The sequence below is a fragment of the Pecten maximus genome, chromosome 12 (genome assembly GCF_902652985.1).
Source record: "Pecten maximus chromosome 12, xPecMax1.1, whole genome shotgun sequence".
NCBI classification, from domain to species: domain Eukaryota; kingdom Metazoa; phylum Mollusca; class Bivalvia; order Pectinida; family Pectinidae; genus Pecten; species Pecten maximus.
Genome location: NC_047026.1, coordinates 42093602 through 42107622, shown reverse-complemented (window position 1 = coordinate 42107622; position 14021 = coordinate 42093602). Strand labels below are relative to the sequence as shown.

At 38.0% G+C, this 14021-nt stretch overlaps 1 protein-coding gene across 7 annotated transcripts in view; it reads right to left on the bottom strand.

Annotated features, from left to right (window-relative positions):
* Window positions 1-1201: 1201 nt before the first annotated feature.
* Window positions 1202-14021, bottom strand: part of LOC117339289 (nucleolysin TIAR-like) — a 295336-nt gene continuing 282516 nt past the window's right edge. For 3 of the 7 annotated variants that reach the window (XR_004535152.1, XR_004535155.1, XR_004535154.1), the window contains 6 exons: window positions 13429-13619; window positions 13074-13180; window positions 11491-11508; window positions 9068-9137; window positions 7940-7981; window positions 1202-7247 (listed from right to left, as the gene is read on the bottom strand). Coding sequence is in view for 3 of the 7 variants with exons in the window: in XM_033900800.1 (XP_033756691.1) it covers window positions 7977-7981; window positions 11491-11508; window positions 13074-13180; window positions 13429-13619 (321 nt within the window). In the remaining 4 variants the exon portion in view is untranslated. The remainder of the gene's footprint in view (window positions 7248-7939; window positions 7982-9067; window positions 9138-11490; window positions 11509-13073; window positions 13181-13428; window positions 13620-14021) is intronic. The other 4 variants (XR_004535153.1, XM_033900800.1, XM_033900802.1 and 1 more) reach the window with 4 other exon arrangements.

Genomic DNA, 14021 nt, shown 5'->3' with positions numbered 1-14021 from the left:
GTCTGATGACGGGATATATACCGCGTTACCTAACGAGACATCGCTCGTTTTAACTGTCGATATAGGATGTTACAATGTTTGATATTTGGTCTGATGACGGGATATATACCGCGTTACATCTGATGACGGGATATATACCGCGTTACCCAATGAGACATCGCTCGTTTTAACTGTCGATGTAGCAGGTACAATGTCCGATATTTGGTCTGATGACGGGATATATACCGCGTTATCTAATGGGACATCGCTCGTTTTAACTGTCGATATAGGATGTTACAATGTCCGATATTTGGTCTGATGACGGGATATATACCGCGTTATCTAATGGGACATCGCTCGTTTTAACTGTCGATATAGGATGTTACAATGTCTGATATTTGGTCTGATGACGGGATATATACCGCGTTATCTAATGAGACATCGCTCGTTTTAACTGTCGATATAGATGTTACAATGTCTGATATTTGGTCTGATGACGGGATATATACCGCGTTATCTAATGAGACATCGCTCGTTTTAACTGTCGATATAGGATGTTACAATGTCTGATATTTGGTCTGATGACGGGATATATACCGCGTTATCTAATGGGACATCGCTCGTTTTAACTGTCGATATAGGATGTTACAATGTCTGATATTTGGTCTGATGACGGGATATATACTGCGTATACGAGACGAGACATCGCTCGTTTTAACTGTCGATATGGGATGTTACAATGTCCGATATTTGGTCTGATGACGGGATATATACCGCGTTACCCAATGGGACATCGCTCGTTTTACCTGTCGATATAGGATGTTACAATGTTTGATATTTGGTCTGATGACGGGATATATACCGCGTTACCCAACGAGACATCGCTCGTTTTAACTGTCGATATAAGATGTTGCAATGTCCGATATTTGGTCTGATGACGGGATATATACCGCGTTACATCTGATGACGGGATATATACCGCGTTACATCTGATGACGGGATATATACCGCGTTACCCAATGGGACATCGCTCGTTTTACCTGTCGATATAGGATGTTACAATGTCTGATATTTGGTCCGTCCGTCGTCCAGAGGTACGTTATCGCAGCTAGGTTTATCCTACCGTATTCTCAACACGAAATGTACCAGTTGATTTGATATTAAGCTACCAGGATGCTGAGATCCCTGGACCACCGTTATCAACAATAAGACAACAACAAAGTCGACTTCCCATGCTTTTTATTTTTGTTTTTGCTGTGGTACAATGAACAGAGCGGACTACACCGTTCTGATAAACACAAAATGAACTGGACATATGGATAATGGAGTGTACACAATCACACTGATCCTTCACAAGGGCTCTCAACCATCAGGTTCGAACACCCCCACACAATACATGGCAGATTGGAGTTATCTCCCTTCACGGATAAAGAGGTTTCCGACTGATTGTAAAATTACGTTATTTGATGGTAAATGTAGAAACAAGCTATAATACACCTGTTTACACCTGTTTCCTCGTCATCTATCGTGACTGCTGTCACTAGATAACTTTGGTAAGGGAGATAACTCCACATCCACCCCGCTCCTATAACTCTATGTACAATTTGCTGAAGCACCAGGCCTCACGGATAAAACGACTTCTGTATATTACAGACTGGTCCTACACATAATTGTCATAAGTGATGGTTAGACTCGCACCTATCGTCAAACGTGTGTGTCCAACAATCATTGTGTTCACATCATTTAAAGGACTGAAAATCAAATCATTATATCTTATAATCTATTGTTAAATTTTGAGACCAAAACAACCTTCAGATTCTTTAAATTTCATAAGAATCACAATATTAGTATTAATTCTTTAACCAGGAAGCATAAGGTAATGAGAAAGTCACTGAAGGAGAACGTCTGAAGGAGAAAGTCACTGAAGGAGAACGTCTGAAGGACACACATGATTGACCAGGAAAGTGCCAGATGTATTAGTTAGTTATGTGACAGTACTGCATAAATTATATAGTATGTACACGGTCTAACAAGGATGTGTCACCTCTCAGGGTACGTCACTTTATACAGACTAAATATTACACAATGTAACAGATCTTGTGAATCAAGGATCATCAAAACATTTATTACAAATTTTAACTTTGAACTATTTCCGTGACTAAATATGATTTTCTGAATCTATTTGATGTATTGTAACAACTTTATCACCAGATTCAGGCTGAATTTCTATAGGAAGTCTGTATGAACACTGGAAGTTTGGATTCTTCAGACCGATTTCTGCTTTTGTGTACACACTGAAATTGAGCAGATTTACTTTCAGTAAAAACTTAAAAAATCAAAATATGGTCCTGTTGCTTACAGCTGAAAAAATGTCTGAACATATCCTACAGAAGATTGGAGGTCCGGACATGTAACGGTATAATGACACACTCAGATTAACAACGCCAACTACAACAGTCTGGTTTGGACTAGCAATAACATGTATGTACATTTCATATGAAGACATTCTGAAGTTAGGCTGAGTGACAGCAAACAATGTTCTAACATTTGATGACACTCCTATGGGTTGGTTTTCAGTGCTAACATCAAACAGACCTATTAACATGAATTCTGTCAAGATATCCAACAGATATAAAATTTCCCTTTATCTAATAGATCAATTCATGGCCACAGCTGGGGGAGACTTTAGTTATGATTTATAAATGAGGTAAAATCTGAGACACCAAATCTTGTGATGAGGATATCTCTGGCTACCCGCGAAATCATTTAGAAGATGGGTTGATCCCCTGTAGCCCTGAGAGTGTACCTGACAGAAGATAGAGCGGTCGTGTTAAGACATTGCCTCTATACACAACATAGAAAGTTGAGCTGATTTTGTATAAAGTATAAAACACAGGGACAACACCCCCATAACACCTCTACACAAGCGCTGAACCTCTAGGCCATCATCTGCTCACACCAATAAAAATGTCTGTAGTAGAAAATCTAATTTCAGATTAAATGGGTTCGTTAAAACACTGATTAAACAAATCGATGAACATTATCACATCAGTATAACCATTTAAAGTACAATGAAAACATCCGTCTACAGGGACTAGCTGTATTATGAAGACCTATATCACAGTTCACAGAAAGCTTACAAGCTCCCTGATACTAGTTGCTGGTACTGGCCTCATGTGAACAGAGACGAAATTTTAGCTTGTTATCAAAACAAGAGTTTATGTGAATCGGAATATCCAACATTTCGTACAAAAGATTAGTACGAGGCTGACCAGTAAATCCTAGGGTGTATGAGTAACTGATGACTACTACAATACTCCCACAATGTTTATGTACACATGTGTGATGTGTTCTAACATGGAAAAGTCTCGGCCATCACAGACTAGGTATCACAGAAATGATGAGATCAACACACTGCTTGGGCCAAACACCTAACAGTTCTTATTTTCTATCAAGATGTGTTTACTTATCCTAACATCGCAAAAGTAATGATTTTGAACACTGGAGGGGGAATTTCAGGTAAAAACATGAAAACTTTTAGAATCTATAAAGAAAATGTGTGCAGCCCTATCTGGCCCCAGAATCACTCAGCTTTAAGTGAAACTCCACTTCATACATACTAGTAGGAGAAAATCTGGCTATATGGAAACAAGATCTGATCACCTTAGAGGCCATGACATTAGATACAAAGGTCATGACCTTGACACTAGAGCTAACAGCTGATGACATTATAAAATGGCACATTGGGTTTGCCACAACACTATATGGCACACTTTTAACTAGTTAACCTAAGTTTGCATATCGATATAGAAGCTGTCCTTGTAGCACTTAAACAAGAGGATGATTTCTGTAACACACTGTCGATATATAAAGGTCGACATGCAGGGTCTGCTAACACAATGACGCCTTGTATGAGCTGTGCTAGCCCAGACTTTTCCATGTCTCATTTTTAATTTCCAGTTATATACATAAATAGAACACATCTGGATATAGAACGAGGCAATCCTGGGATATACATTACAACACTCCATGTCAGGCCGGGGCCTGGTAGCGCCACAACGACACAGATCACTGACGCTTCACACAAACCACGTACCACATGTAGGACGACCATGATGACTAAGCCACGATACAACGACAGCCCAGAATGATGAACCACACCACTGTGATGAGAGGACTCCCAGGTAGGTCCCTAAGTAACCATGACAACATATGACACAGGGGCTTCCAATGTAACCATGACGATGTATGACAACGGGATGTCCCTACTAACTACAATCAATGATTTCCTATTTACAACGACACATGTTACTAGCAATGATAAATAACCATTCAGCTCTACCAAACCAGTATCTAATAATCTACAATACCCCTTGTATCAAAATATACGCATTGCAGCAGCCATATGTGGCATAACGAAATGTTCTCACGTCTTAAAAAACTTTTTTTTTACACAATTAACATTGTACAAATAAAACAGAACATAAAGTTGATGCTATAGATACATGATGGCGATGAGTGTTGTCCACTAGACAATATGACTCACCGTCGGAATTTGGTGAAAACACGTATAAATAATTTATTCCTACTTAGCTGTTAATACTTGTCTTTCCTTGGACACCAATAATAATAATAATAATAATATACGACTTTCAACAACTGCGACATTTATCATATAATAAAATGAAAAATAATTCATTCATTTGAAACATCCTAGTCCAATTCTGTGCATGATCTCATATAAAATCATTACCATGTCATTGTATACGCATTTAAATCTGCCATTCACACTCCCACATATAAAAACAATAAAAATCTGATCTTCTAACTTCACTCAATATACAACTGAACTTATAGCTTGACTCAATCACACTAATGAGCCCGGAGGGCTTTAATAACTTCATCTTATACTCACAAACTGTAACTGAGGGGAAACAAGTTTTACAACAACAGACTCCCACCACATAGAGTTAATCCTATACTGCCCCCTAGTGGCAACACTGCAAGTGCTACCCCCTAGTGACGACAATACAGTGACTGCCTCCTAGTGGTGCCTGTGATCTCTCGCTTACACAGCCTCACTACATATAATAAATACATCATGAGCATTGATTCAGAATTGATATAACTTCCGATAAACCATCCATTTTTATATTAGTATTGGTACAATATCTACAAGGACAATGGCCGATCCGCCGGACCCACATATCTGGTGATCCAACAAATCTGTTGTCAGTATCAACCTGCCTGGTGTACCATCAGGCACACAGCTTGAATTGTTGAACCTCTTGAGAATTGTTGAACCTTTTGATCCGGCGGACAGCCATGATCACACACTATATATAATCATCATCAACATAAACAACACTGTCCTCCTCCTGGGTTACGACGGTGTGGCACTATACAATACAAGTGACTTCTCTAACCAAAGCTCCTAGCTCCTGTTGTAATGGGTAACTTGTAGACGTAAGCTTCCAAACCTTATATAAATCAGATGTAATGTTGTTTACGAAATACCTATACAGCAGTTTTAAAAATTGAAAACTTAAACAAAATTAATAATGTTGTTACCAATTAATTTACAGGCAACATGACTTTATAAGTTGACTAACATCTGTTACAAAATAACCAACAAACAACAGTTACAAGTTAATCAACTTAAGCAGTCATAAGTCAACAAGTCAACCACCAAACAACAGGTGTCAGTGTACAAGTTAACCACCAAACAACAGTTATCAGTGTACTTACAAGTCAACCACCAAACAACAGTTGTCAGGGTACAAGTCAACCACCAAACAACAGGTGTCAGTGTACAAGTCAACCACCAAACAACAGGTGTCAGTGTACAAGTTAACCACCAAACAACAGTTATCAGTGTACTTACAAGTCAACCACCAAACAACAGTTGTCAGGGTACAGGTCAACCACCAAACAACAGGTGTCAGTGTACAAGTCAACCACCAAACAACAGGTGTCAGTGTACAAATTAACCACCAAACAACAGGTGTCAGTGTACAAGTTAACCACAAAACAACAGTTGTCAGTGTACAAGTTATCACCAACCAACAGTTGTCAGTGTACAAGTTATCACCAAACAACAGGTGTCAGTGTACAAGTTATCACCAACCAACAGTTGCCAGTGTACAAGTTAACCACCAAACAACAGGTGTCAGTGTACAAGTTATCACCAAACAACAAGAGTCAGTGTACAAGTTATCACCAAACAACAAGAGTCAGTGTACAAGTTATCACCAAACAACAGGTGTCAGTGTACAAGTTATCACCAAACAACAGTTGTCAGTGTACAAGTTATCACCAAACAACAGTTGTCAGTGTACAAGTTATCACCAAACAACAAGAGTCAGTATACAAATTTAACACTGAACAATAGTTGTAAGTTTAAAAGTTGACAGCAAACAACTGTTGTCAGTGTACAAGTTATTTTACAGACATTCTGTATCCTAAATCATCAGTAGAAAGTTACAAACAACTTGTCCACATGATTTGGGTGTAAGCAATAGAATATCCTGGGACATGAGACAGCAGTGTTTTGAATGTCTGTATAACTTGTCCTGAAGCTATGAGCCATGGTAGACACAGTCAGATTCCACAGCCCACACAATAATACACAAAATGCCACAACCGTCACATCTCCTTGAGAACCTAAATTGTTACAGCATCATTCCACAGCCGACATGGCAATACATGACATGCCACAACTGTCGCATCTCAATGAGAACCTGAATCGTACACCATCCTCATCAAATTATAAACTTCTACATGTTAATACACCTATATACAGAGTTGATGAGATGGTGATGCTAAAAGTACAGTCAGCAACTTCTCCTAAAATAAATAATAAAACTCTGCCCTCCCACTCCCTAAACAGCTTTATTATATTAAAATGTTGCTTACATAATCAATTTTAACATTTTAAATTAACAAAATGTATGTAAAAGAATTTCAATTTTATCTTATCAAAATTTGGGTAATTCAACAAGTACCAATATTAGTCTTTAGATTAATAACTGTATAAATCTCTATTAAAAGAATTATCAAATATTTTAGCGAAGTTGCATTTTGTGCTGTTAGCTGTTCCTCCCGCAAAGGACACATCACAGGCTGAGTAAACAGCCTCCAGCAGTATAAGGTAGTAGTCCAGGAAGCGGTGCCACGACCAGGATTAGCCGAGTACGACCAGGGATGATGCGTGGCAGTTGATGGTAGATGGAACGCGGTAAGTCATGATCACTGAGCTTGCTGGAATCCTGTAAAATAGTACAAAACAAGGTTTGAAATATTTGGTAATTGTGAATTTGATAACTTTAGAACATCAAGCAGAATACAACTAGAACTCAATTGCAAAGTAATACACCTCATCAGTTGTGACCATGGCAACCAAATTATATCTATTGTTTTGGAAATTAGTGCCATTGCATTTGCTATCCTCAAAACCCTTTAAACACAGAATTTCAGATTAATCATACAATATCTCAATTTGACCTATCAGAAGCCTGGATTATGTTTCCATGGTAACTGTTCTGGAAACATCTGATCTCTCAATTATTGGTAATGATAAATAACATCTTCACATAGTCCCTAACACTCCATGTAGTTTCATTGAAATTGGTTCACAATTTTAGGAAGGAGGAATTGTCTGGATAAGATTTGAGGACAACAGACAAGATACAGAAAGGCAGGGTGATTCCAGTACCCCTCCCCAACTTCATTATGGGGAAATAAACATTTCTAAATGATAAGAACAAAAGGAAAATAATTTTAAATTAAAACCAATTCAATTGAAATCTTAAAAAGGAATGCGTCAAAATGAAATGTCAACATGCTTTAAAATTTGTGTCACCATGAAGTTATTATTTATTAATTTAATCACACAACATGGTGACAAAATTCCCCCCAAGTTGTACAGCCTAGTGTGTCTACATGGCAGCATGACACCTACTTTAATCTAACTCTTGTATCCACCCTCTGTTCTCTCATCATTCTGCAGCAGAAACAAAAACCAAATTAAAACAACATACAGACAGCCAACAACACAATGGAAAGTACAAATCAAATCCATGCCTGATTCATGTATCCTTTCTACACAGACTGAAATGACATATTTGGACTCAAAGAGAAAACAATTCTGCTAAAGATGGTATAACAGAAGCATGATTTAACTCATGTATTTGGTGTAGTCACTAACACAAATTCATCCAATTCTGAATCAGGCAATGGATAAAGGGAGGTAACTCATGGTTACTGGTGCAGTATAGAACAACAGATAATGTAAACCAGCCAAGTGTCAAAATCAAATCAGAAGAATTATATAGAACAGAAAATCTGAAATAAATGAAAATTATTTGAAATATCAATAACATATACCATTTAACAGGACTAATAAATAATTTTGTATTGAACTGGCCTAACATTTGTTCCTTTAGATTATTAACATAGAGTGGTTTGTGTTTGATAAACATCTACACAATTTAGAAATACTCCAGTGAGTTACATGTAATAATCCTGTTTATGTTATAGATAACTTTACATCTGAATATTACACAGTATACGATAAGGTTAAGTGTTGTTATCATTACACCTTTGTTACACTAAAAGTCACACACAGTGTTAGGATCTAATTCTCGCACTTCCTAGCCAACAGATATATACACATGCAATCATCACACAGAAGGTAGCTTAAATTTGTTAGGTTTTTGCTGATGAAATGAAATCCATTTGTATTCCAGTTCACATACTTAATACCCTAGTAAACCCCCTGTCCTAAACCTACTGTATAACTATACCTATCTCACTACTATTCCATGTATCAATGATGTCAGTGTCACCGTACAATTTCACCAAATGTAATAATTCAGAGTAAAAGTTTTACAAAGGTAAAAAGAGAGATCATGCATAATGTAGAAGATGTGAAAATGTTAGGAAAACTTTGTTGGACTTCGATACTTAGAGAAAAAAAAAGTTAGGTCGAAAAAAATAAATGAAAAAAGGAATAAAAATAAAACTGCAGTGCAGGAGTTAAAAAGACAGACAAAATATCGGAAAAGTTGGCCATAAAAGTCCAACTCACCCTGGTCTCGGTGCGGGGTCTCGTCACGGAGCGGACTTGAGATAATTAAGGGCCATCATTCCGCCGACACCTGCCCCAAGAGATAGGGAAATACTACCTAAAGCCTCAATATGTGGAGTACTGGGTATGTCAACATGTCCTCACATCAACATTGTCACACAATATTGATGTCAACATCTCGACATACACTCAATGTTATAATCATTAGTAGTTAGTGGCCACATCATGTCAATATTAACTGATGTCAACATGACTCAATGTTAATCAAACAAGCACCTGTTACATATCACAACTTAATTTTGTCTTTTCCATCAAAGTCAAACCCCTCTCATGTCTGAGCCACTCATTGGTACATCAGGGTATACATATCATGCATTGATTTGAAACTATTCAAAGACTATTTGAAAATTAAACCAATACTGGAAAACTCACAAGATGGAAGTGTTTATGTAATGATATTGGGTGGTGACAAGTGTCGGAGTCCATTAACAGAGCCCTGTGGAGTAACACCAGTGTCACCATAATTGACAGTTACACCTTGGAAATCCCTTCAATTTAAAGAGTCTACAAGTCTTTATCTTTAAAACCAAAAGAATTAGGTTATAGTTTATTTCTAATTTGCATTTTTTTTTTGGTATAAGTATTGCCCAATATTTATCTGTAGTTTGCTGACCTGAAGCTTTAGGAATTCGTCTAAAATGCAGATTTATGGAAGTCTCAATACTTCTGGATTTTTTGTGTACAGACTAACTCATCATTCAAAAAGTAGATTTAAAAATGGATGAACTATAGTTGTAGCAAACTTTAACTTTACTTTAATGAAAACCTGGAAGTTCAGTGTAGTATGGAAAATGTTAACCAAATATGTTCAGAAAAATTTAAAGAAAATCTAACTGAAAATAAATGTCTACCCAAAATGGCAAAAACATTTACAAAATATTAAAATAGATCACAAATATTTATTCAGCTAAATAGCAAAAGTTTCAAAATATTAAAAAGGTGAAGAATCTAACATAAATTTGGTTCATTTCATCAACAAAAGGACAATCATAAATGCATACCTGTGAGTAGTAAAAACAGTCAGGAATGATTTAGTTTGGAAAAGACAAAAACAGTAATTAATTCAAAGAAATGCACACAAAAACACAAAAAAGCTAAAAGTGATACGATAGTAGTCACAAATGACTCGGCAAGCCCAAAGGTTTCTCAGTTCAAAGTCACAATGTCATTACACGAAGATGTACATGGGCATGATAAAGGATCGAGATATGGCAAAAATTCGACCATCATCCAAATTTGATACATTTCCGATAAATAAGCATAAAAACCTAACCCTAACCAGTTTAAATAATGTCAGTAGTTTTCATGCCATATTTATTTTACATTGCAGTGGCTTTTCTCTAAACCTTGGAAAGCATGGAGAATTTTAAAGGTATCCATGGGAGAACATTTTGAAAGACATAAATTACATCAGCCAGTTGGCCATCTGTAGTAATGACAATGAACTGAGAAGAGGAGGGCAGAGTCCAATACAGTGGCAGCATACAGAAAGCAGACTGCAATTCTGGGGTCACGGACTGGAAATTAGACCAACAGTTGGAGTGGGCACGACATTTGACCCCTCTGATGTTAGCAAAGGTCACACTAGCCTGATATACGGTACCCAGCATGCAGCTGTCCCTACCCACAATGCTAAGCATCCATCTTATCTGCATTTAATTTTCATGAAATGCACAAAAAGTTCCCTTCCCCTATGTTTTGGAGCGTACATTTAATCAATTATTTCTACGTAGTCTAGTACATGTTTATTTTTGTATAATTTTTCTAATTTGTTATAAGCATGTTCAACTCCCGCCCTTATCCTCCATCTACCAGTATCATTTTATGAAATAGGATATTTTAATCTCTTTCAACTAGTTTAATTCAGTGCTGTTCCAACACAGTACCGTCATCACTGATAGAACTTGTTTCATAATTGTAGCCAAATGAATAAACTTTCTGTTTAGTACCAACATCTTCCAAGAAATTACTTCTCTGTCATCTCTTTTTTTTTCTAATCATTCCACTTATAAAATTCAATCTTTGAAGAATGTTTTTTTTTAGCCATTGAAACTATCATGAAAATTCCTACACCATCTGATTTGGAATTGTGTGTTGTGTTTCCTTGCCATGGTTATGATTTATATATATATATGATATACATGGTTGTATTATACTAGGTCATACACAAGATTAAACACACTGGCAGATGTCTCCCTTGCATTTACATATATTTGAAAAAGATACATCAACTATTTTGTGAAAACAATCAATTTACAAAATATTGAGAAAGCCTTTTTTCTCTCTCCATTTCATGATCATGCAAGGGAGATAACTAATTTATGCCCCACCACACACAGACATTAGGTAATAATGCTATTGACCTGTTTCCACGCCTTCATCTGAAATTTACATAAACCGTTTATAAAGCATTAAGTTTAGGAAATAACAGTATCATGTGCTGTAGTGTTTCCATATTAAAAGGAAGGAAATACATCTATATAAATGACTCCAAAGTCATCTGTTTTTAAAAGCTAAGCTCTGGTGTATTTAAGTATGCTCAAGTATGCCACACTTCTATGAATGATAAAAGCCACACAGCACTTAATGAAGGAATCAGAAGGCTACAAAAGATGTATCTAGGATCTGTACAGAAGGCTACAAAAGATGTATCTAGGATCTGTACAGAAGGCTACAAAAGATGTGTCTAGGATCTGTACAGAAGGCTACAAAAGATGTGTCTAGGATCTGTACAGAAGGCTACAAAAGATGTGTCTAGGATCTGTACAGAAGGCTACAAAAGATGTGTCTAGGATCTGTACAGAAGGCTACAAAAGATGTGTCTAGGATCTGTACAGAAGGCTACAAAAGATGTGTCTAGGATCTGTACAGAAGACTTTCGATATAGTGCATAATTTTAAAACTTTTTTGTTAGATTTAAATCCCTCCCTTGGAATAAAAAAAAAATCATGCAAAAATTGATTAAAAAGAGAAATGAAATAAAAACCTGATACTTGAAAGAAACAATAAATACAGTGTAAAAAGTCTAAGTGTCTACCAGTCCCCTAGAGGTCAGTGTGTCCAGGTCTGGTGTCTAACAGTCCCCTAGTGGTCACTGTGATCAGGTCTGGTGTCTTACAGTCCCCTAGTGGTCAGTGTGTCCAGGTCTGGTGTCTTACAGTCCCCTAGTGGTCAGTGTGTCCAGGTCTGGTGTCTAACAGTCCCCTAGTGGTCAGTGTGTCCAGGTCTGGTGTCTAACAGTCCCCTAGTGGTCAGTGTGTCCAGGTCTGGTGTCTAACAGTCCCCTAGTGGTCACTGTGATCAGGTCTGGTGTCTTACAGTCCCCTAGTGATCAGTGTGTCCAGGTCTGGTGTCTTACAGTCCCCTAGTGGTCAGTGTGTCCAGGTCTGGTGTCTAACAGTCCCCTAGTGGTCAGTGTGTCCAGGTCTGGTGTCTAACAGTCCCCTAGTGGTCACTGTGTCCAGGTCTGGTGTCTAACAGTCCCCTAGTGGTCACTGTGTCCAGGTCTGGTGTCTAACAGTCCCCTAGTGGTCACTGTGTCCAGGTCTGGTGTCTAACAGTTCCCTAGTGGTCACTGTGTCCAGGTCTGGTGTCTAACAGTCCCCTAGTGGTCACTGTGTCCAGGTCTGGTGTCTAACAGTCCCCTGGTGGTCACTGTGTCCAGGTCTGGTGTCTAACAGTTGCCTAGTGGTCACTGTGTCCAGGTCTGGTGTCTAACAGTCCCCTAGTGGTCAGTGTCCAGGTCTAGTGTCTAACAGGTCTAGTATCTAACAGTCCCCTAGTGGTCAGTGTCCAGGTCTAGTGTCTAACAGGTCTAGTGTCTAACAGGTCTAGTATCTAACAGTCCCCTAGTGGTCACTGTGTCCAGGTTTGGTGTCCAGTTAGACAAGTTCCACTGTACATGCTAAAGGAATGTTACGGAGACTAGGACTTTTACGGGGTGTACCTTGCTGCATTGGGTATCCCATCATGCCGGGCTGCTGGCCATTAAACTGCTGCTGTTGGCCCGGCTGCATCTGGACCTGTCCCCACTGTTGGACAGCTGTCGGCATACTGTAACCATAGCAATCAGCATAAAGACTGTAACCATAGCAACTAATATTAAATGTGAAATGTCCATAACAAACAAAACTTCTCAAACCATTATGCAGGTTTCATTAAATATTTCTTATTTAAACAGCAATGTTAATGCATCACAAGGTTTGATATAGGCAGATATCATATGAATATTAAGATTTCATTAATTTGTGATCATGACCTTCTTTCTGCATGTGTTTTAATATTTCGTGAGCTTGACATACCTGTATGTCTGGTAGTTGTAGCCTGCAGGCCACTGGTTGATCCCCCCAGCCTGCATGTAGCTGCCCTGTGCCATATTCTGGTAGGCCCCGGGGAAGTAGTAGCCCATGTTGAAGTAAGGGGAATAAGAGGAGGGCGAGCTTGTGGAATACTGCTGCTGTGGACTCTGCTGGGCGGGACTGTTCTGTGTGGGCTGTGGAAGATAAGACAAGCTTCTAATTATTACATATACTCATAGAAATCAGTGTCTACAGCTCCTTTGTATTATAAACTTTTAATAAAACTAGAAAGTAGATGAGCTTCAAATCGGTAGTTTGGTGTTTAGCTGAATCTGTGTAAAATCTATTAAGTACATAGTCGACATTACCACACAATAATGGTAATTTCAGAAGTACTTGTTGAAAGTGATTGGGTCACTCTAAGTAAATGTGTAGTCTTAGCTCAACACGCGTACTTAGTCAGACAAATCGTGACGAAGGTTGTGAAACCAGTAAACGTAGTCTGATGATGCCATCAATCATAGCCCTATAATTTAGCCATCATCAGAGCGATTCTTCACACCATAACCAATGGTGGGGCCAATAACAATTACGCT